This window comes from Chenopodium quinoa, unplaced genomic scaffold (assembly GCF_001683475.1).
Source record: "Chenopodium quinoa cultivar QQ74 unplaced genomic scaffold, ASM168347v1, whole genome shotgun sequence".
In the NCBI taxonomy this organism is placed as follows: domain Eukaryota; kingdom Viridiplantae; phylum Streptophyta; class Magnoliopsida; order Caryophyllales; family Amaranthaceae; genus Chenopodium; species Chenopodium quinoa.
This window is the reverse complement of record NW_018743905.1, coordinates 240,839-265,654: the sequence shown is the minus strand read 5'-3', so window position 1 is coordinate 265,654 and position 24,816 is coordinate 240,839. Positions and strand designations below refer to the sequence as shown.

General features: G+C 33.2%; 1 protein-coding gene and 1 long non-coding RNA gene across 3 annotated transcripts; one reads left to right on the top strand and one right to left on the bottom strand.

The window, feature by feature from the left end:
- The first annotated feature begins 202 nt into the window (after positions 1-202).
- Positions 203-1,827, top strand: LOC110686883. Its single transcript, XM_021863493.1, has 5 exons — positions 203-740; positions 909-1,166; positions 1,411-1,461; positions 1,572-1,683; positions 1,779-1,827. Exons 1-5 carry the CDS (start codon positions 203-205, stop codon positions 1,825-1,827), a joined length of 1,008 nt encoding a protein of 335 aa, XP_021719185.1.
- Positions 1,828-7,869: 6,042 nt separating this feature from the next.
- On the bottom strand, positions 7,870-20,870 carry LOC110686886. Of its 2 annotated transcripts, none has more exons than XR_002504340.1 (3): positions 19,495-20,870; positions 18,867-18,923; positions 7,870-8,789 (listed from the first exon to the last, which is right to left on the bottom strand). It is a non-coding gene; the product is annotated as an uncharacterized LOC110686886 (long non-coding RNA). The 2 variants fall into 2 exon arrangements; XR_002504341.1 differs by lacking the exon at positions 7,870-8,789 and adding an exon at positions 17,251-17,398.
- Positions 20,871-24,816: the final 3,946 nt, after the last annotated feature.

Here is a 24,816-nt window from a genome sequence, read left to right as displayed (position 1 = left end):
AGCTGGGTTTATCCCAGGGAAGCATATTGGTGACAATATCTTGTTAGCCATTGAGCTTATTAAAGGATATGGACATAAGTTCCTTTCTCTCCAAGGTGCTTGTTGAAGATTGATCTAAAAAGCTTATGACTCTGTTGAATGGGGTTTTCTGAAGACTGTTATGTCTGAGATTGGTTTTCATAACCAGTTTATTGCCTGAGTTATGGCTTGTTTGTCTTCTGTCTCCTTCTCTATTTTGATCAATGGTATTCCTTCCAATCCATTCCCTGCAAAGAAGGGTCTTAGGCAAGGTGATCCCATGTATCCCTTTATTTTTTCCATTGGAATGGAGTACCTCTCCAGATGTCTCTCTGAGCTTCAGCTGAATCTTGATTTTAATTATCACCCTAGGTGTGAGAAAATGGGGTTGACCCATCTTATGTTTGCTGATGATTTGTTGTTGTTCTCTAGAGCAGATGCTCAGTCTGTCTCTTTGCTTTTCCAAGCTTTCTCTAAGTTTTCTGAAGCTTCTGGTTTATCAGCTAACTTAGATAAAAGTGAGGTGTATTTTGGTGGGCTCCTTGATTCTGAGCAGGATGAGATGAGAGATTTGATTGGGGTTGCTCCTGGTACTATTCCATTCAAGTACTTAGGGGTTCCTCTTTCTTCTAAAAAGTTGACCATTGCTCAATGCAAGCCCCTTGTTGATAAAGTGACTGTTAGGATTAATGGTTGGTCTGCTAGGCACCTCTCCTATGCTGGTAGGCTCCAATTAGTCAAGAGTGTCCTGTTTGGCATACAAACTTATTGGGCTCAAATCTTCATTCTTCCTAAAAATATCCTAAGAGAAATTGAAGCTAGATTTAGAGCTTTTATTTAGACTGGGAAAGCTAATCCCTCAAATAAATCCCTTATCTCTTGGTCTCAAGTTTATCTCCCAAAAGTTAATGGTGACTGGAATCTTCTTTCTCTTCCTGAGTGGAATGTTGCTGCTATCTCCAGACTTCTTTGGGATCTTGCTCATAAAGCTGACAATTTATGGGTGAAATGGGTTCATACCTATTATTTCAAAGATAAACCTTGGTGGAATAAACATGCCCTTAGGAAGTGTTCTTGGGTGCTGAGTAGAATTCTGAAATGTAGAACTGTTATTGATAATATTGGTGGTTGGGATGCTGTTAAACAAGGTAATAAAATCAAGATTAAGAAGATCTATTTGAAGGTTATGACTCAAGCTCCCAAAGTTCCATGGAGAAGACTCTTTTGTAACAATTCTGCTACCCCTAAGAGCTTGTTCATTCTCTGGCTTGCTAATAGGAACATATTACTCACAAAAGATAGATTGATTCTATGGAATATGCATTGTGATCCTATTTTTTTCCTTTGTAATCTTCATCCTGAGTCAGTTGCGCATTTATTTTTTGAATGCAGTTTTACTAAGGTCATTTGGGAAAGGATTTTGGCTATCTTTGGTTGCAACAGGTCTATTTTAAGCTTTGATGCTGAGGTCTAAAATCTGCAAGAAGGATAGAGCTAAAACCAGACTGTTGGGAATGTGTTTTGCTGAAACTGTTTATCATATTTGGTTACAGAGAAACTCCTTGATCTTTACAGGAGTTGCAAATCTAGTGAAGCTGTGCTCAGAGATGTATTATTTGTTGTTGCCTGTAGATGTTCTAGTTCTGACATGAATTTGCTGATCCTGTAATTTTGTTTCTTTGGCAAGTTTGTCTTTTCTGGTGCTTAGCCTGGTTTTACCAGTCTTGAGTTTAGTTTGCTGTTTTGATCTGTATTCTCAGAGTTGTTGTAATGCCTATTTTGTCTAGTCCTGCTGCTTTTTGCAGCTGAGTCTATGTAGGGGCTTTTATTTCTTTTTACAGTTTGCAGGTCTGTTTTAGTGTGTGTTGTTTGCAGGTTTGTCCTGCTCTGTGTTTTTTTTGTGTTCCTGGGCCTGGCTTTCAGAACCCTTCCTAGAAGGTGGCTAGAAGCTTGAGTTCAGTTTGTTCCTGTCTCTTTCTCTTGAACCCTTCCTAGAAGGTGGCTAGAGAAAGAACTTGAACTGTTTGGTGGGTAGTTGGCCTGTTTTGCAGGTCTTGTGGGGTTTGGTGCTTGTTATAACTTAGCTCTTGTGAGTTGTAACTTTTCCTTTTGGTAATAAAATTTTCCTATTTACCAAAAAACAAAGGTGGGCTTAGGTTCGGTTAGGGCTCGGCTTAATATTTTGGTCATAACTTATTCGTTATAACTCGGATTTGGAATTATAATATATCGTTGGAAAGCTCTTTTAAATCCCCATCCAACTATTCAATCATTGAACCCAGAAAATGGACCAAAATAAACTGGACTAAACGTTTTTATAAAAAGGACACGAAATGAATGATTTTAAAGGACACGAAATGAATTATTTTAGGTTTAAAGGCACGAAAAGAGGATAATAAGTTATGGTTTAGGGAAATGGGATAGAAATTGAGTTGGTTTATGAAATGGAAATATGGATTTAAGCACTCCAAGATTAAATACTCAACCCGACCAATAATGGCGGTGAAAGGTTGTTCATCATCGGGTTTGGTTTTGGAGAGACATTTTTAGGTGTCTACATTAGCAATATAATTTTCCAATAAAGCAGTATAGGTGTTCATAGTTCTAGGAACGTCTTGCTGCCCACCAGTCACAACAGGCCTAGATCTCTTGCTTACCACCCTCCAATCAGCATCAGAGTAAGCAGCAAAAGATGTATGAGTAGGGGTGAACAAAGGTTGAGGAGCAGGAGCCTGAGTCTTATCCTGTCCCTGATTAGAAATTGTAGGAACAAAAACTGAACCATCAAAACTAGAAGTTGCAGGAGCATGAATAGGTTTCTTTGGAACTCAAATTTTCTTCTATGGGATTTATCTGCTTGGTCATTCTGCTGAGCTTTAGGTTTAGCAGGTACTTTAAGCTTAGGAGCACTACAATCATTCCCAACCTTATAACATTTTTTACAAAAAGGGGGAGACCACTCAAACTGAACTTTTAGTTCAAGCATCTCACCTATAGGGATCTCAACATCTACAACACTAGGTAAAGGCCTAGTAATGTCAACTTCTATTAGCAATCTAAAAGGAGACACTTTGAGTTGCCTGGAAGTACACTTATCATCAAACAAAGGCACTCTAAGTATACTACCTATCCTACTCAAAGTATTTGCCCCCAGTAATTAAGAGGTAAATTAGGAATCCTAACCCATAAAGGCACAGTTCTAAGGATTTTAGCTTAGAAGTTAAACTTATCACTCCATGGTTTAACAATAGCAGGTTTACTATTAAACATATGAGGTCCTGAGCTTAAGTTAATTTTTTATCTTCGTTAGAACATAAATTGATTATGATGTAACCATCATCATGCCAAAAGATTTCAGGCTTTGCAAAAGTACTCCAATTTTGGGTAATAAATCTATGAACAACAACAATTGTGGGGTAATAACCCACCACAAAAAATAAAATAGCATTGCACCATTTAGAGTTACTTGCTTCAAGATCTGAAGCCTAGAGTTGAACCACAGGCTTACCACTCCTAATAATTGGAGCTACAAAGGACAGAGCATTCCATTTAGTAGTCAATTTTCCACGAAACAAATTTGCCTGATTCTCTAAACTGCTAGCTGGTTTAGGTGATTTAGTTGTTCAAGAGGATCCTCAGACCCAAGAACACCGCATTAGGATCATTAGAACAATCATTCGTCGAATTAACCAATGGAACAGTAACCAAAGAAGATGAAATCGTAGGTACTGTTTCACTAGTTTTATGTGCAATTGGCTTTGAAAAACTTGATGATTGTGTTCAAGAGCCTTCAAATCAGCTTAAGTAACCTTCCCAACTGGTGGATGAACAAGATGAGCAGGTGGAGTAACCATCTCGAGTTCATCTTCAACTTCTGAAACTTCCGGAACATCTATAATCGAGTCAGAGATCACATTCAGATTCTTCAATCTACTATGATTTGAGGGAGCTAGGGATCTAAATGATGGGGTTTGGGGGCAATTGTGTTGCTTGCTTTTTCCAGCGAGCCATGATCAATCAAGCAGAGTGTGAAAAATAACTTCAGCAAAAAGCCATTAAAATCACCAAAAGAGAGAGAAAGTCAACAGAAAAACCCCAAGGTTGCCAACTTTCATTTGATTCAAAAAGCTTTGTTTGAATATGTTTGGATTTCATTTGACTCAATTAGCTTTTTTGAATTCATTTGACTTTCATTTTATTCAAAAAGCTTTGTTTAAATACATTGGACTTTCATTTGATTCAAAAGGCATTATTTGAATGTGTTTGAGATTCATTTGATTAAATTAGCTTTGTTTGAATGTGTTTGGCTTTCATTTGGTTCTAAAATATTTGTTTAAATAAGATTGACTTTCATTTGACTCAATTAGCATTAATGAATGCATTTGACTTTAATTTTATTCAGAAAACTTTGTTTGAATGCATTTGACTTTCATTTGATTTAAAAGGCATTATTTGAATGTGTTTGACATTTATTTGATTAATTTAGCTTTTTTTTAATGTGTTTGGTTTTCATTTGATTCAAAAAGCATTATTTGAATAAGTTTGACTTTCATTTGACTCAATTAGCATTTTTTAATGCATTTGACTTTCATTTGATTCAAAAAGCTTTGTTTGAATGTGTTAGACAATAATTTTATTAAATTAGTTTTGCTGAATGCATTTTACTTTCATTTGATTAAAAAAAACTTTGTTTAAATATGTTTGGCTTTCATTTGACTCAATTAGCTTTTTTGTATGCATTTGACTATCATTTGATTCTGAAAGCTTTCTTTGAATGTATTTTAATTTCCTTTGATTCAAAAGGCATTATTTAATGTGTTTGACATTCATTTGATATAATTAGATTTGTTAAAATGTGTTTGACTTTCATTTGAATTAATTACATTTTTGAATGCATTTAACTTTCATATGATTCAAAAAGCTTTTGTTTAAATGTGTTGGACTTTAATTTGAGTCAAAAAGATTTGTTTGAATGTGTTTGGCTTTTATTCTATTCAATTAGCTTTGTTGAATGCATTTGACTTGCATTTGATTAAAAAAGCTTTGTTTGAATATGATTAACCTTTATTTGATTCAATTAGCTTTGTTGAATGCATTTGACTTTCATTTGAGGCAAAAAACTTTTGTTTGAATGTAGTCGACTTTCATTTGATTCAAATAGCTTTGTTGAATGCATATGACTTTCATTTGATTCAAAAAGCTTTGTTTAAATATGTTTGGCTTCATTTGACTCAATTAGCTTTTTTGAATGCATTTTGTTCTCATTTGTTTCAAAAAGCTTGATTTGAATGCATTTGACTTGCATTTGAATCAAAAGGTATTATTTGAATGTGTTTGACATTTAATTCAATTAGATTTGTTTGAATGTGTTTGACTTTTATTTGATACCAAAAGCTTTATTTGAAAAAGTTTGACATTCATTTGACTCAATAAGCATTTTTTTATTGCATTTGACTTTCATTTGATTCATAAAGCTTTGTTTGAATGTGTTTGATTTTCATTTGATTCAAAAACCCCTGTGTAAATGTGTTCATATGATTCAATTAGATTTGTTGAATGCATTTGACTTTCATTTGATTAAAAAAACTTTGTTTAAATATGTTTGGCTTTCTTTTGACTTGATTAGCTTTTTTGAATATATTTGACTTTCATTTGATTCAGAAAGCTTTGTTTGAATTCATTTAACTTTCATTTGATTCAAAAGGAATTATTTTAATGTCTTTGAAATTCATTTGATTCAATTAGATTTGTTTAAATGTGTTTGGCTTTTATTTAATTTTAAAAGCTTCGTTTGAATATGTTTGGCTTTCATTTGACTCAATTAGCTTTGTTTGAATGCATTTAACTTTCATTTGGTTCAAAAGGAATTATTTGAATACGTCAATTAGCTTTGTTTGAATGTGTTTGACTTTAATTTGATTCAAAAATCGTTGTTTGAATAAGTTTGGCATTCATTTGATTCAATTAGCTTTGTTGAATGCATTTAACTTTTATTTGATTCAAAAATCTTTGTTTGAATATGTTTGGATTTCATTTGTCTTAATTGGCTTATTTAAATGCATTTGACTTTCATTTTATTCAAAAAGCTTTGTTATATATGTTTGTCTTTCATTTTACTCAATTAGCGTTTTTGATGAATTTGACTCTAACTTGATTCAAAAGCTTTGTTTGAATATGTTTGGATTTCATTTGACTCAATTAGATTTTTTGAATGCATTTACCTTTCATTTGATTCAAAAAGCTTCGTTTAAATATATTTGACTTTCAATTGATTCAAAAGGCATTATTTAAATGAGTTTGACATTCATTTGAGTCAATTAGTTTTGTTTAAACGTGTTTGGCTTTCATTTGATTCAAAAAGCATTGGTTGAATAAGTTTAACTCTCATTTAACTCAATTAGCATTTTTAAATGCATTTAACTTCCATTTAATTCAAAAGGCTTTGTTTGAATGTGTTTGAGTTTCATTTGATTCAAAAATCCTTGTTTGAATGTGTTTGTCTTTCATTTGATTCAATTAGCTTTGTTCAATGCATTTTACTTTCATTTGATTCAAAAAGCATTGTTTGAATATGCTTGGATTTTATTTAACTCAATTAGATTTTTTAAATACATTTGACTTACATTTGATTCAGAAAGCTTTGTTTGAATACATTTGACTTTCATTTGATTCAAAAGGCATTATTTGGATGTGTTTGAAATTTATTTGATTAAATTAGCTTTGTTTGAATGTGTTTGACTTTTATTTGATTTAATTTGTTTGAAAAAGATTGACTTTTATTTGACTCAATTAGCATTATTGAATGCATTTTACTTTCATTTGATTTAGATTGCTTTGTTAGAATGCGTTTGACTTTCATTTGATTCAAAAGGCATTATTTGATTGTGTTTGACATTCATTGGATTTAATTAGCTTTGTTTTAATGTGTTTGACATTCATTGGATTTAATTAGCTTTGTTTTAATGTGTTTGACTTTCATTTGATTTATAAATTTTTTTGTGAATAAGATTGACTTTCATTTGACTTAATTAGCATTATTGAATGCATTTGACTTTCATTTGATTCAGTAAGATTTGTTTGAATGATTTGACATTAATTGATTCAAAAGGCATTATTTGAATGTGTTTGACATTCATTTGATTCTTTTAGCTTTGTTTGAATGTGTTTGGCTTTCATTTGATTCAAAAAGCATTATTTCAATAAGTTTAACTTTCATTTGACTCAATTAACATTTTTAATGCATTTGACATTCAATGGATTCAAAAAGTTTTGTTTGAATGTTTTTGGCTTTCATTTGATTCAATTAGCTTTCTTGAATGCATTTTATTAAGAAAGCTTTATTTGAATATGTTTGACTTTCATTTGACTCAATTATTTATTTTTATGCATTTAACTTTCATTTGATTTAGAAAGCTTTGGCTGAATGTATTTTACTTTCATTTGATTCAAAAGGCCTTATTTATTGTGTTTGACATTCATTTAATTCAATTAGATTTGTTAAAATGTTTTTGCCTTTCATTTGATTCAAAATACTTTGTTTGAAAAAATTTGACTTTCATTTGATTGAAAAAACTTTGTTTGAATGTGTTTTGCTTTCATTTAATTTAATTAGCTTTTTTGAATGCATTTGACTTTCATTTGATTCAAAAAACTTTGTTTGAATGTGATTGACCTTCATTTGATTCTTTTTTTTTTGTTTTCTTTTTGTAAGTAAATAAATGTGTTTTGCTTTTATTTAATTCAATTAGCTTTTTTGAATGCATTTGACTTTCATTTGATTCAAAAAGCTTTGTTTGAATGTGATTGACCTTCATTTGATTCATTTGTATATGTATACGTATACATAGGACCAAGTTATATTGAGAACTGGGTGAATAATAGGAACTAGGAACTCATCACAGCCATAGAAATAAAAAAAACGGGCGGATCAGATTATTTTAGTTTTTAGAATCACGCGACTGGTACTCTGTCCTCCATTGAAGCTAGTGCTCCAAATATCCATTGAAGCAATTTTCAAGCTTTCTCTACTCCTTTGAAGTGATTTTCGAGCCTTTTACACTCCATTGAAGCAGCTTCTGGCGTAATATGTTTTTTTTATCTTCTTTAAATTAACGAAATTCAATTTCATTATCATTGGATTATCTTTAATTTTATTGCTAGTATCATCAATTTAGGGTTTTTTATTGTGAAATTTGAACTTTTATTTCATAATTATGAGGTTACGACTGATTATAGCAATCGATTTTGTTGTTAAAGTTCCTAAACACCTTGATCTGAAAACCCTTGCATTTAAATTTATTAGTTTGCATATCAACTGTTTGATGAAATTCCTATGAGAAACTATATAGATGTTTAATTTGTTGATGGTGGTCAAAAGTAGATACAAACTAAGTTAAAGTAAACCAATTTCATTTTAAAGTAATTGTTTCATGTTAAAAGTTGTTGTAGGTTTTTATTCCATTGATGAATTTATTTTGATTTTATTTTATTAGTTTGATAGCAGATTGTAGTACTTAAGTTCCTTCTCTTGTCAAGTGGGTTAGAATTGTTTAATAGCATCACTATCGTTTACTTATTATTATTACGGTACTAAATAAAGCTAATCTAAGAAACATTAACGTGTTTCCTTTACCTGCTAGCTGTGCTCAGGTTTCTCTTCAATTGTAGCCAATGTCCTATAAATTGGGCACATCTGATGCTTGCATTCTCTTGCAACCAGGTGCATTGTGACGCCACTATCGCTTTCCATGTATTAGTTCCTGAGACTTTTGCTGCTAAGAGAGAATGTTCTAGCATTCAGAGGGTTGCCTAACTTACCATTCATTATAATTAATTGAATGAAACAAATTGAAGCTTTCTGCTTGAATAAACATGAATTTCTGTGATGATTTCAACCTATATTGGGGATAATATAAAAGTTACCTTATGTTGCCTACATATGCTCTAATTACATGATTTGGGTTTACAAAATACTAATTCTGTGAAAAATGTAGGACATTTCTATATGTCACTTTACAATAGTTGTCTGCAAATTATGTGAAAAATGTTTCAGGTTAACTTATTAATATAATCCCTTAGACTATAAATTTGTACCACCAGATTAAATACACTTGTTTTCTAATTATTGTTTAAGTTAATCTCAACACAAATTTGTTGTCATCTCACATAATCTATGTTATGGTTCTATCCATGTATCACTCTAGTATATATCAAGTTTATCAGATTCCACATGTTAAACAGGTTATCATACTTCAATTATGTTGTTGCGTAAGAGATACTTCAATTCTTTGTTACCAGAAATTCTCATTTTTGAGTTTGGACCTGTCTCTCATATGCTAATTGCTCTGAGTTAAGTTTAGTTCATCCAAAGCCTTCTTTATTAGAAAAGTGCATTGGGTGAAAATGAAAATGAATGCCTTGTGCTAATAAGGTTGGAAAAGGTAGTGTAGACACCCATTTGTGTCTCCCCAAAATCAAACCCAGTGATGAGTACCTTTCACGTCGAATCATAATCGAATGAGGTGAAAGTGTGGAAAGTCTAGTTTGCGGTTAGTTTTTATTTCTTTTCTTTCTCTGTTTTGAAAATCTATTTTAAGGAAACAGCCAATCCAGTTTGGTTTGGTCCATGGCAAGGGTCCAATAATAGTGTAGTTGGGTCGGGTTCGAAAAGAACTTTCCAACAATATATTCTAAACCCAATTCCGATGAATAATGAGGAAGTTATGGCCAAATTACTAAACTGGGCCCAATTTGATATTTATGTGCGGCCCAATGATTTAGAGGAGGGCCTAATATTGATTTATCATTCCTAACGCGATTAGAATTGATTATAGTCTTCTAGAATCTTCTATAAGGTTCTTCTCATTCCTAATTTAATTAGCATTGATAAATTGACTTTAGTTGACTTTTTAGAGTTTTAATCAGAATAAAAGAAGTGTTTTTAAGGAAAATACGATTTTGCCCTCTCGTACGGCTAAATTTTATCAAATTAAGAAAACGCGTGAAAATTTGTTTCTAGCATCGGACGACAGGACCAGCGCCTGGCGCCATGCTTGGCGTGTGGTGCTAGACCTGGTGTCTGGCGCAAGAGTCAAGCGTTTGGCGCCACGTTGTTTTATTCTTTTCGAAACTCTGTTTCATTTTTTTTCATATCTGGTTGATTTTCTCTATAAATAGCCTCCTAATACCTCCGTTTTGAATCATCAATTCTTCTCATCAATTCTCTCTATCACCAATTCTCATCAAAGATTTCTTGATTATTCTCTCTCTCTCTTTTCTAAACTAGCCTTTTGCATACAAAATTCCGCATTCACAAGACCAAGAAACACCTAACCAAATTCGAAGTTGCCTTTGCCCTAGACGTGAAAGGGTTTGATTTCTAAGGGTTTGGTCCCAAATTTCTATTTCAATTACTTAATTTAATTGTGTAATTTTATTATTTTCCTTGAAGTTAATAACGCGTGTATTTTGTTATTAGAAAGAGATACGAGGCATCCAAGTAAGTGCTTTAATTGATTTGTTGATATTATGATATATAAATCATGTCTAGATTGTTATTATGATTCCTAGTGTCATGTTTAGGATGTTTTGATCTTCCTAGTATTATGTTTAGGGTAACAACTATAATTTCTAATATCAAATATAAATCAATTATGATTCCAGCGACACTTCCTATTTTCTTTCCTAATATTCATGCTAGTATCATGTTAGGTTTAAAGCTTTGATTTTTATGTTTAGTGACATGCTAGGGTTTGTTATTAATCTTGTTAGTATCATGCCTAGGATCTTGTTATTTTTATGTTTTAACATGATTATTTTAATGATGATTATTATTGTTATGATTTTTATTGTTATGATGATTATAGTTTTGATTATTATTATTGTTATATTATGTTGCTTGATATATATTTATTGTTATTGCTTGGTCACACCTTTTATGCATATTTATAGGGAACTTGCACTTGTAATCACACTTCATAAGATAATTAATAATCTTGTTTAGAGTTAATATAATTATAATTCAAGTGATCTCCAATAATAGATTTATTTGTGCATTAATATTCAACGAACATAGATAAACAGGTTTAGGGTAAACCTAATGATTGCATATTAGTTAGAAAGCACACATAAGTACGATCAGAATAAAGTAGAGGTCTATTATTAAGGCAGGTTCAATCTCTTTTTGGTTGGATTTGTACCTTCATCCCCGAACTACCAGTCATGGTTCCAGACCTATTGGAGTTGACGATCTCCTGGATCGTTAAGGGGTGTAACCTTCACCTCATGAACGGTTTACAAGTTCCTAAAACTTGTTGGCGACTCTTTTGCTGTAGCTTCCTTCCCTTTGGACGCCACCATACTTTAGTGTATGATCACAGTGGGGTTCAAGTTTTGGGTATTGCTTGAATTATTCCCTAAAGTTTTTGGCGACTCTACTGGAGAGGATTTAGAATGAGTGGATGAGACTTGAAAAGTTCTAAGTATTTCATGTGCGTAATTTTGATTAGCTTTATTGTCATATGCATAAAAAAGATCTCATTGGAAAGACCATCCGTAATGAGTTAAAAACATAGGATTTTTACACGTAGGAAATTTGTGGAATATCTTTCACAACTAGGATTGAAATAATGCTGCGTGAAACTGAAAAATTTTATCGAGCACAGAAACCTGCCAAGGGATGTAGGAACCAGCATCAGAAAACAGAGTCTAGCGCCGAGGATTTGACCCTTGCGTCAGGCGACACTCTTGTCGCCAGGCGCCAAAGCCAAATCGCGGCGCCGACCTCTGTTCGCTGGCGCCAAGTTCTTCCAATACCGAGCCAGAAATATGCGTTCTCATTTTGACCAGTTTTTTATCACTGTTTGATCGATCCTTCTTCCTTATTGAGTTTTTCTCACTTTTTTAAAACCCATATGTGTTATACATATGGACATAACCCTATGGGAATTCATGCTCCACCTACCTGATTGAACGCTCTGTGCAACAAAGGGTACATCCGAGAATGTTGAATTCACCCAACCATGGAAGCGAGTTTTTAACTCGCGGTGTCCCGTCCACTCGCGCCAACCCTTCAAAAGGTAAGGCTTCCACGCGGTGCATCCGGACAATTAATCATGGACCCTCTTTGACTAACCCATATCCCAAACTTTAGAGAACTAGAGCCATGCTTAGGTTGCAAACTCATTGCATCATGTTGTGACTACTTGACTACTTGTGCATCTCTTACTTGTGAATACTTATATGTGACTAAACTAACCGTTTGGTTTGACTGGTGTTTGTAAATAAGTCTTAATAAACTAATTAATGTCCAAAAAGACTTTGCCTAATTAATTAATTAATTAGAGTAATTAAAGTCTAATAATTTAATCGGAACTGACTTAGTACGACTTTAGACATGTCCTGTAGAGTAATAATACTGAAAGCAGTCCCAGATCAACGTTCCAACAATGGCGCCAAGATTTGGACTGCAGCGCCACACTGTGTTGTGCAGTTCTTGGCGACAGATCTGTCGTCTGGCGCTACACTTCAAAGTGCGGCACCGGTCCTGTTGCTTTGGCGACAGTTCGATATTTTGCTTGAGTCATCATTATGAGTCTAATTAAATAGTTTGCTCATCAATTCGATTATTTTGTTAGTAACAATACCTTCGTTAAGTCCTTAATTGAGTCTAGTCACATAGTCTAGCCACATGGTCTTACACAAGAGTCTTAGCATGTCACATACACTCACTAGTCTTAGCACACACTTCGTACGTGAGTCCACGCCATGACCATGTCTTAGGTTCATGCATGAGTCGGTTTTTTCCGTCATTTGAGTTGGGGGTACATTCTATTCCTAATTTATTGATCCCTCCATCTACGTCATCTTTCCATACTCTACATGCTTTCTCCATATCACAACCTTCATTCTTCCTATCTTCTTCCATCCTTGCATGTTGAATAGAGTTTGAGTCAAATAATTAACAGTCGATATTCCTAATTTCCCTTTCCACAGCACTTGGTCGAGGAGAGAAGGGCGATTAATCAAGGATAACCTCTTTGTTCAAGTCTTACTTTTTGATAAACCGATTCGCCAAAAGAAAAAAGCAAAAAAGATAATGGCAAGTCAAGAAGAAGTCAACGAACTTAGGAATCAATTGACTAATGTAACCGAGGTGTTGAAGACTTTAACCCTTCAAATCAATGACCCTGTGAAGCAACAACAAATGGAGCTCATGCAAGAAAGCTTGAGCAAGCTATCCAGTGACTACAAGTTCCAAGGCATTAGTTCACAAGGGGTCTCAGTGGACAAGGAGCTTCTTCCGCAGAAGTTCAATGCCACTAACATCCCTAATTTCAAGGCAACAGATAATCCTTATCTTCACATAAGGGCCTTTGAAACGATAATGAACATTAAGGGGATTGATAGGAAAGTCTTTCATTCCTTGTTTTCTTTGTCTCTTGAAACCCATTTGTGTCTCCCCAAAACCAAACCCAGTGATGAGTAACTTTCATGTCGAATCATAATTGAATGAGGTGAAAGTGTGAAAAGTCTACTGTTGCGGTTAGTTTTTATTTCTTTTCTTTCTCTCTGTTTTTGAAAATCTATTTTAAGGAAACAAATAATCCAGTTTGGTTTGGGGTATGGCAAGGGTCCAATAATAGCGTAGTTGGGTTGGGTTCGAAAAGAGCTTTCCAACGATGTATTATAAGCCCAATTCCGATGAATAATGAGGAAGTTATGGCCAAATTACTAAACTGGGCCCGGTTTGATATTTATGTGCGGCCCAATGATCTAGAGAAGGCTCTAATATTGATTTATCACTCCTAATGCGATTAGAATTGATTATAGTCTTCTAGAATCTTCTAGAAGGTTCTTCTCATTCCTAATTTAATTAGCATTGATAAATTGACTTTAGTTAACTTTTTAGAGTTTTAATCAGAATAAAAGAAGTGTTTTTAAGGAAAATACGATTTTGCCCTCTCGTACGGCTAAATTTTATCAAATTAAGAAAACGTGTGGAAATTTGTCTCCAGCGTCGGACGATAGGACCTGCGCCTGGCGCCATGCTTAGCGTCTGGCGCTAAAGTCCAGCGTTTGGCGCCACGTTGTTTTATTATTTTTGAAACTCTGTTTCGTTTTTTATTATATCCGGTTGATTTTCTCTATAAATAACCTCCTCAAACCACCGTTTTGAATCATCAATTCTTCTCATCAATTCTTCCCATCAATTCTCTCTATCACCAAATCTCATCAAAGATTTTTTTATTATTCTCTCTCTCTCTTTTCTAAACTAGCCTTTTGGATACAAAATTCCGCATTCACCAGACCAAGAAACACCTAGCGAAATTCAAAGTTTCCTTCGCCCTAGACGTGAAAGGGTTTGAAATCTGAGGGTTTGGTCCCAAATTTCTATTTCAAATATTTAATTTAATTGTTTAAGTTTATTATTTTCCTTGAAGTTACTAACGCGTGTATTTTGTTTTTAGAAAGAGATACGAGGCATCCAAGTAAGTTCTTTAATTGATTTGTTGATGTTATGATATAGAAATCATGTCTAGATTGTTATTATTATTCCTACTGTCATGTTTAGGATGTTTTGATCTTCCTAGTACCATGTTTAGGGCAACAACTATAATTTCTAATATCAAATATAAATCAATTATGATTCCTTCGATGCTTCCTATTTTCTTTCCTAATATTTGTAGGGAATATTTCAAGAATTACCCTAACTAGAACCCCATTGTGATCATACAGTAAAGTACGGTGGCGTCCAAAGGGAAAGAACATAGAGCAAAAGAGTTGCCAACAAGTTTTAGGAACTTGTAAACCGTTCACGAGGTGAAGGTTATACCCCTTAACGATCCAGGAGATCGTCAACTCCAACAGGTCTGGAACCATGACTGGTAGTTCAGGGATGAAGGTACAAATCCAACCTAAAAGAGATTGAACCTGCCCTAATAATAGGCCTCTACTTTATTCTGATCGTATTCATTTGCGCTTTTTGACTAACAAGCAATCAATAGGATTATCCCTAAACTTGTTTATCTATGTTGGTTGAATACTAATGCACAAACAAAACTATTATTGGCGATCACTTGAATTATAATCAAATTAACTCTAAACAAGATTATTAATTATCTTATTAAGCGTGATTACAAGTACCAATTCCCTTTAAACATGCATAAAAGGTGTGATTAAGCAATAACAATAATATATAAAGCAACATAATAAATCATAATAATAATTAATCAATATTAATAATCATGTTAAAGCATAATAATAGCAAGATCCTAAGCATGATACTAACAAGATTAATAACAAACCCTAACATGTCACTAAGCAATAAAGATCAAATACTTAACCCTAACATGATACTAACATGAATATTAGGAAAGAATATAGGAAACATCTCAGGAATCATAATTGTCATATTTGATAATAGAAATTATAGTTGTTACCCTAAACATGATTCTAGGAAGATCAAAACGCCCTAACATGACATTAGGAATTATAATAACAACCTAGACATGATTTTTAAATTATAAATAACAATAAATCAATTAAAGCACTTACTTGGATGTCTCGTACCTCTTTCTAATAACAAAATACACACGTTAATAATTTCAAAGAAAATAATAAAATCAAGCAATTAAATTAAATAATTGAAAGAGAGATTTGGGACAAAACCCTCAGAAATTAAAACCTTTCATGTCTAGGGTGAAGGCAATTTCGAATTATGCTAGGTGCTTCTTGGTCTTGTGAATGCAAAATTTTGTATGCAAAAGGGTTGGTTTAGAAAAGAGAGAGAAGAAGCTTTAGCTTAGAGAGAGAAGAGAATTAGAAAACTAGAGAGTTGATGATTTTGGATGAGAATTGATGGAAATTGATGATTGAAAATGGAGGTTTTAGGAGGCTATTTATAGAGAAAATCAGCCAAACGGATAGAAAAACAAATCAGAGTTTCGACGAGGATAAAACAGGTTAGCGCCAGACGCTAAACATTAGCGCTAGGCGTTAATCCCTGTCGTTAGGCGCTAACAGTTATTTTCATGCGTTTTCTTATTTCTGATAAAATTTAGCCGTATAGAAGGGCAAAATTGTATTTTCCTTAAAAACACTCTTTTATTCTGATTAAAACTCTAAAAAGTCAACCAAAGTCAATTTATCAATGCTAATTGAATTAGGAATGAAAAGAACCATCTAGAAGAATCTAGAAGGCTAAAATCAATTCTAATTGCATTAGGAATGATAAATCCATATTAGGCCCTCCTCTAGATCATTGGGCCGCATATAAGTATAAAACCGGGCCCATTTTAGTAATTTTAGCCATAACTTCCTCATTATTCATCGGAATTGGGCTTATAATATATCGTTGGAAAGCTCTTTTCAAGTTCCATCCAACTACACCATTATTAGACCCTTGCTATGGACCAAACCAAACTGGATTGGTTGTTTTCTTAAAATAGGTTTTCGAAAACAGAGAGAAGAGAAATGAAATTAAAACTATCCGCAACACTAGACTTTCCATACTTTCACTTCATTCGATTATGATTCGACGCGAAAGGTACTCATCACCGGATTTGGTTTTGGGGAGACACAAATGGGTGTCTACAATGTTCATGTTAGTATCATGTTAGTGTTAAAGCTTTGATTTTTATGTTTAGTGACATGTTAGGGTTTGTTATTAATCTTGTTAGTATCATGCCTAGGATCTTGCTATTATAATGCTTTAACATGATTATTTTAATGATGATTATTATTGATATGATATTTATTGCTATGATGATTATAATTTTGATTATTATTATTGTTATATTATGTTCCTTGATATATATTTATTGTTATTGCTTGATCACACCTTTTATGCATGTTTAAAGGGAATTTGTACTTGTAATCACGCTTAATAAGATAATTAATAATCTTGTTTAGGGTTAATATGATTATAATTCAAATGATCGGCAATAATAGATTTATATGTGCATTAATATTCAACCAACATAGATAAACAGGTTTAGGATAAACCTAATGATTGCATGTTAGTCAGAAAGCGCACATGAGTACGATCAGAATAAAGTAGAGGCCTATTATTAGGGCAGGTTCAATCTCTTTTAGGTTGGATTTGTACCTTCATCCCCGAACTACCAGTCATGGTTCCAGACCTATTGGAGTTGACGATCTCCTGGATCGTTAAGGGGTGTAACCTTCACCTCATGAACGGTTTACAAGTTTCTAAAACTTTTTGGCGACTCTTTTTCTCTAGCATTCTTCCATTTGGACGCCACCGTACTTTAGTGTATGATCACTGTGGGGTTCAAGTTTGGAGTAATGCTTGAAATTAATAATCGAGGGTTTGTTATTAATCTTGTGCAGTATACGGGAATAGAAATCCAGTAGATTCCTACATTAGATCATAAAATTAAAAGTAAATTAAATCTAATATTAAACAAATTAAAAATACTTTAAAGTAAACCTATCAGCTCAAGTGGTAGAGCGCTGTGCGGATGCATAAAAGTGTAGGTTCGATTCCTACATAGGTTTTGCTATAAATATAAAACACTCTAAAGCTATTCAAAATACGTCAAAAGTAAATCAAAATAAATAAAAGTAAATATTAAAAGAATAGAAGTATATATACCAGTAAATAAGCTACATGTTGAAAACTAAGCTCTATTACAACTTCCAACAATCTCACCTTCTCTAATATCACAAATGAATGATGCATTCAAAAGGTATTTTCCAGGTAGAAAAATTGTCTACATAACATTCAAAAGTAAACAAAAAAACCCATAATGTAAATCAAACTATCTTATATGTAAATATGTAAATAAAGAAATTAAAAGTAATTAAAAAAATCTCTAAAGTAATTTAAAATAGCTCGAAAAGAAATCAAAAGTATATATCTCAAAAGTAAATCATAATAGCTCAAACGTAAGTAATATTAACTTAAAAGTATTAGTTTACCAACATGCTTATATCTTTAATCCTTAGATAAGCGAGCTTGACTTTCTAGTAATAAAAGTAGATACAAAATAAGTTAAAGTAAATAAAACATTTATTAAAGTAAATAGAAATGAAATTCATCTTTTCTATTTCTAAAATTAGGAAATTGTTATGAAGAAATGCTTATTGACAATTTGTAATTATTGCTATGAATACTTAAATATGTAGTAGAAGATTATAAAAACTTCTGTCATATCTTAATATTTGGATAAGTGAGCTTCATTTTCTTAGTAATAAAAGTAGATATAAAGTAAGTTGAAGTAAATAAAATATTCTTAAAGTAAATACAAATGAACCTACGTGAGGTTCGATCCCACATCTTTTGCGATTTGCACAAATGCTCTACCTGTTGAGCTAGTAGGTTAGTGTATAAAGTTGACAATAATAAAATGAGCTAAGACAACATTAGCACAAGAAAAAAAAAAGAAAAGAAAAGAAGAAGACAACATTAGCAAATATCCAATTTAGAAGCATTGGAGGTTTCAGAGAGCTGAGAGAGGCAATTGAGTGATCCAGGTTCAAGTGAGAAAGGATCATGGGATGCTAACTACACAAATAAATATCACAGCTAAAGGTGTAAAGGAAGGTCTCAAAATATATTGTGAGGTTCTTGTGTTAATCTTACAAGTGCATTGTCACTAAACCTGTACTACTCTATTTTGTACCTAAAAAGCCTTCAAAGTGAGTGTCTAATGTGTTAATCATTTTCCTTTCCGCGTTTGTTATTTTTTTTTATTTGGAGGTGTGGTGGGTTGATTGTTTTACTTTTGAGGCCTTCAACTTTTACAAGCAGATATTAATAAGACCTGACAAGAGAAAGCCCAAAAATGTGTACAAAATTAACAAGATTGTTTGTATACTAGTACCTTGATTTTCAGTAATTTGGTATATAATACTCATCTCTTCTTTCGAGACATCAAGGTCTGAAAAAAAAAATATAAGAAGAAACATAAAGAATTTCTTATTAGCTATCCTTTATGCAAATAAAATTTTGTCAAGCAAGAGTTGACAGCCCTATACAATATAATACTCATACTAGAGCCAAGCATAGATGTCACTAATTCAATTAAGTAAAATTAAACCATTTGATCATCATAGTTGAATTCCATTTAAGGTACAATCAATTAAACTCGTTGATCTAAAACTCATGAAATAAGAAATAATTCATATCATAAAATAACCTACGTGGGATTCGAACCCACATATTTTGTGCAATTTCACAATACTCTACCCATTGAGCTAGTAGGCTACTGTATCATCAAAGTAAAGAAAAATTACTTAGAAGTAAATAAAAAAAATAAAAAAAGGTAATAAAAAAAGGTCTATAGTATATATGCAATTATTGGAAACAGAACTATATGAAGTACTTTAAACGAGGACAACAAGCAACTTTCCATCATTTTAATATTCTTATTGCACTTATAACACATATATACAATGCAAAAATAAGTCGTTTATAAAAACTCAAATTGAAGAATATATAAGAAAACATACCCCCAAACAACTATGAAAAATATATCAAAGCCGCTCAAGATAATCCGTTGTCAGGTACACTTGATTTTGCCATGCCTCTCTTTAAGACATACTCAAAGTGAAGGAGGGACTCGTGAACAATGAGCAAGAATTGGCATGTACAAGAGTTGACTAACTGATCAACAAATCTAAACCCATTAAAACCATGACCATATAAACTAGGAAACTACAATAGAGCAACAAAATTAACTGCATTGACTTTGAGAAATTAAGGATCGACTGAAGTGTTGTAATCCATATACAAACCAAACCTGTGTGCAATATAGATACGACATATATCAATACAACACAACAAAATGCTCCACCATATTCCCACAACACTAAGAGCTTGTCATATAGCAAATGTTTGAATATAGTTATCTATAAAGAGACAACAATGGCCAAAATCATACAAGAAAAAGCTAGTCATATACCAAATTTTTGAAAATAACAAATCATATCAGAAACAAGCTAGTCCTATAATAAGCACATCAGAGCTATAAACCAACATATTACAGCTATGTAACCACTTTTTCCAAAATTATACGCTAAACCTTCACTCCGCTCCCACATTACCAAATACCAATACACACATACATAATGCAAAGTAAAGGTTCTAATATTATAAGTAAATACATACCATAAAACTATAAATTGAGAAAATACCAAAAAAAAAAAAAATATTGATTCCTATAGTTTCAACCAAAAACATAGTACAATAAGTTGAAATTATATCCTCTATCTTGGACAAACAATCGCAAGAAGGCTAGACAGCTTCATCAGAGGCTGCATTCATCTCAAGTTTCTGTAAGCACAACCAGGTCTTCCATTTCTGCCGGAACAGGACTACCCATTAATGGAGACTTCATTCTAGTGATTAAACTTGCCATGAGTTAGAACTTACAATGCTATGTGAAATCTCATTAGAAAGTTGTATATGCATACTTTAATATGTACAGAGTAACAACATAGGTAGAACTTTCCCTAAAATCAATTCATATCAAAACACCAACTAAATGAACAAAACTAAGTCGAACAAATCCAACAAAAATCAGATTGATTTCTATTATTTCAACCGAAAACCTAGTTACAGAAAACTGACAATAAAATGTAAATACAATTCTCTACCTTAGACTTGAAAATCGCAACAAAATCTCACCAAAAATAACCAAAATAGCAAATTGCTCAAACTGAAAATATCAAAAAACCCTAATTTAAGACTCGAAATCATAAAAAAAAAATAAACAAATTACAACACTTGAATTAAACACAAGAACAGAACAATCAAATAACTTTACTTATGCAGTATCAATTTGCAATGAAAAAAAGCAAAAAAGAACGGCAAATCAACCGACGATAAGAGCTTTAATAATTTAAAGGAAAAGAGAGAACTAGAGTGAATTTAGAGGAAGAGAGAGAAAATGAAATGAAGAGAGAGAAAGTAAAAATGAAAATTGAAGCTGGTAATTCAAAGCGCGAATTTACGATTTTGACCTTAATGAGGCGGGTGAAGTGTAGACCGTCAGATCTAACGCGATGGACAGCTCGGATTAGTTCTCAGTTCGCATTATTGGAGGTAGTTCGCACATGATCCTAATTGGAGGTAGTTCGCATATATATATATATATATGTGAACTACCTCCTAGGTTCTAGAATCCCAAGTTGCCACCTACTAGGAAGGGTTCACCCTGGAAACCAGAACCAAACCTGAGCACCAGAACCCCTGCTACCTTTTAGGAAGGGAGCATGAGACCTAGACACAGGTGTATAAAGCGTCAACTACCCAGACTGGTAATGTAGACACCCATTTTTGTCTTCACAAAACCAAACCCAGTGATGAGTATCTTTCACATCGAATCATAATCGAATGAAGTGAAAGTGTGGAAAGTTTAGTGTTGCGGATAGTTTTAATTTCTTTTCTCTTCTCTCTGTTTTTAAAAACCTATTTTAAGAAAACATCCAATCCAGTTTTTTTGGTCCATGATATGGGTCCAATAGTAGTGTATTTGGATAGGGCTTGAAAAGTGCTTTTCAACGATATATTATAAGCCCAATTTCGATGAATATTGAGGAAGTTATGGCCAAATTACTGAATTGTGCCCGTTTTGAGCCTTATATGCGGCCCAATGATCTAGAGGGGGGCCTAATATGGATTTATCATTCCTAATGCAATTAGGAATGGTTTTAGTCTTCTAGATTCCTCTAAAAGGTTCTTTTCATTCCTAATTCAATTAGCATTGATAAATTGACTTTTGTTGACTTTTTAGAGTTTTAATCAGAGCAAAAGAATGTTTTTGAGGAAAATACGATTTTATCCTCCTCTACGGCAATTTCTATCTGATTTTAAAAAACGCGTCAATATTTTAGTCAGCGCAAAACGCCAGCATTAGCGCCTGACGCTAAGCTTGGCGCCTGGCGCTAGCGTTAGCGTCTGGCACTAATGTCAGCGTCTGGCGCTAACCTCGGTTTTACGCGTCAGAACTCTGTTTTGATTTTTTATCTTTTTGGTTGGTTTTCTCTATAAATAGCCTTCTAAAAACTCCGTTTTCAATCACCAACTCTCATCAAGAATTTCTTGATTCTCTCTCTCTTTCTAAACCAACCCTTTTACAAACACAATTCCTCATACATTAGCACTAGATACACCTAGCCAATTTCGAAGTTGCCTTTGCCCTAAACGTGAAAGGTTTTAATTTCTGAGGGTTTGGTCCCAAATCTCTCTTTCAATTATTTAATTTAATTGTTGATTATTATTTTCCTTGAAGTTACTGACGTGTATATTTTGTTATTAGAAAGAGATACGAGACATCTAAGTAAGTGCTTTAATTGATTTATTGATATTATGATGTAGAAATCATGTTTAGGTTTTTATTATGATTCCTAGTATCATGTTAGGATGTTTTCCTTAATTTGATGTTTAGGGTGACAACAATAAATTTCTAGTATCATGTCTAGGGTAACTTTAATATCAAGTATGATTAAAAGTATGATGCCTTTTATGTTGTTCCTAATATTCATGTTAGTATCATGTTAGGGTCGAAGCTTTGATTTTTTTTTTATTGCTTAGTGACATGCTAGGGTTTGTTATTAATTTTGTTAGTATCATGCCTAGGATCTTGCTATTATTATGCTTTAGCGTTGATATGATTATGATTATTTTATATTTATTATGATGATTATAGTTTTGATTAATATTCATGATTATGATTATAATTGTTATAATTTATTATTATTATTTTGTTGCTTGATATTTATTTTTATTGCTTGATCACACCTTTTATGCATGTTTAAAGGGAATTTGTACTTGTAATCACGCTTATATAAGATAATTAATAATCTTGTTTAGGGTTAATTTGATTATAGTTCAAGTGATCGCCAATAATAGTTTTATTTGTGCATTAATATTCAACCAACATAGATAAACATGTTTAGGGTTAATTCTATTGATTGCATGTTAGTAAGAAAACACACATGAATACGATCAGAATAAAATAGAAGCCTATTATTAGGGCAAGTTCATTCTCTTTTGAGTTGGATTTGTACCCTCATCCCCGAACTACGAGTCATGGTTCAAGAACTATTGGAGTTGACGATCTCTTGGATCGTTAAGGGGTGTAACCTTCACCTCGTGAAAGGTTTACAAGTTCCTAAAAAACTTGTTGGCGACTCTTTTGCTCTATCTTCTTTCCCTTTGGACGCCACCGTACTTGAGTGTATGATCACAGTGGGGTTCAAGCTAGGGATAATGCTTGAAATATTCCCTAAAGTTTTTTGGCGACTCTACTGGGGAGGATTTCTATTTTAATTCCTGAAATTTATTTCGGCAATTATTTAGAATGAGTGGATGAGACTCGAAAAGTTCTAAGTATTTCATGTGCGTAATTTTGATTAACATTATTGTCATATGCATAAAAAAGATCTCATTGGAAATACCATCCGTAATGAGTTAAAAACATAGTATTTTTACACGTAGGAAATTTGAGGAATATCTTTCACAACTAGGATCGAAATAATGCTGCACGAAACTTGAAAAATTTAACGAGCACAGAAAGCTGCTGAGGCATGTAGGAACTAGCGTCAGGAAACAAAGTCTAGCGCCACTTATTTGACTTTAGCGCCAGGCGACAGCTTCTGTCGCCAGGCGCTAAAGCCAAATTGTGACGCCGACCTCTGTTTGCTGGCGCCAAGTTCTTCCTATGCCGAGCCAGAAATATGCGTTCTAATTTCGACTAGTTTTTAGCATTGTTTGCTCGATCCTACTTCCTGATTGAGTTTTTCTCACTTTTATGAAACCCATATGTGTTCTACATATGGACATAACCCCCTGGGAATTCATGCTCCATCTACCTGATTGAACGCTCTGTGCAACAAAGGGTACATCCGAGAATGTTGAATTCACCAAACCATGGAAGCGAGTTTTTCTTAACTCGCGGTGTCCCATCCACTCGCGCCAACCCTTCACGGTTAGGCTTCCGCGCGGTTCATCCGGACAATTAACCATGGACCCTCTATTGACTAACCCATATCTAGAACTTTAGAGAACTAGAGCCATGGTTAGGTTGCAAACTCATTGCATCATATTGTGCCTACTTGACTAATTGTGCATTATCTGTTGTGCATACTCTATGTGATTTTTCCTAACCGTTTGTTTGACTTGTGTTAAGACTAAATAAACTAATTAATGACTAAAGGAATTTATTTAATTAATTAATTAATTAATTAATTAATTTGAGCTAATAAATAAACATAAAATCGAGTCATAGTTCCTTTAAGTCAACCTGGATTTTTATTCCCGTGTACTGCACAAGCGTCAACCTGTTTAGGTCATAGCCGGAGTTATAGTAAGAACTACGAGTCGTACAACCTATGGATATGTAGACCCAAGGTTTATCTTTAATTTGGCGTTGGTTTCATCCCAATCAAAGTTACAGATCAAAAGTTATGACTAAAATACCACATCCTGTCCAGTTTAATGCATATACGTGAAGTCTTAACTTAGTCTTTGCTTGAGTCTAGCCACATAGTCTAGCCACATGGTCATGAAACGAGTCTTAACATGTCACTACACTCATTAGTCTTAGTACACACTTTGTATATGTCACCATGACCATGTATTAGGTTCATGCATGAGTCGTTTTCCGTCATTTGAGTTGGGGGTACATTCTATTCCTAATTTTTTCATATCGATCTCTCCATCTACATCATCTTTCCATTTTCTACATGATTTCTCCATATCACATCCTTTATTCTTCCTACCTTCTTCCATCCATGCATTTTGAATCGAGTTTGAGTCATGTGATTAAC

What these genes read in the sequence shown, in the direction of transcription:
- LOC110686883 (XM_021863493.1), top strand. Translation starts at nt 203, where the DNA reads ATGGCTTGTTTGTCTTCTGTCTCCTTCTCTATTTTGATCAATGGTATT. An exon ending in TTGGGATGCTGTTAAACAAG is followed by an intron (nt 1,167 to 1,410) that starts GTAATAAAATCA and finishes TTTTGAATGCAG; the next exon opens with TTTTACTAAGGTCATTTGGG. An exon ending in GACATGAATTTGCTGATCCT is followed by an intron (nt 1,684 to 1,778) that starts GTAATTTTGTTT and finishes CTGTATTCTCAG; the next exon opens with AGTTGTTGTAATGCCTATTT.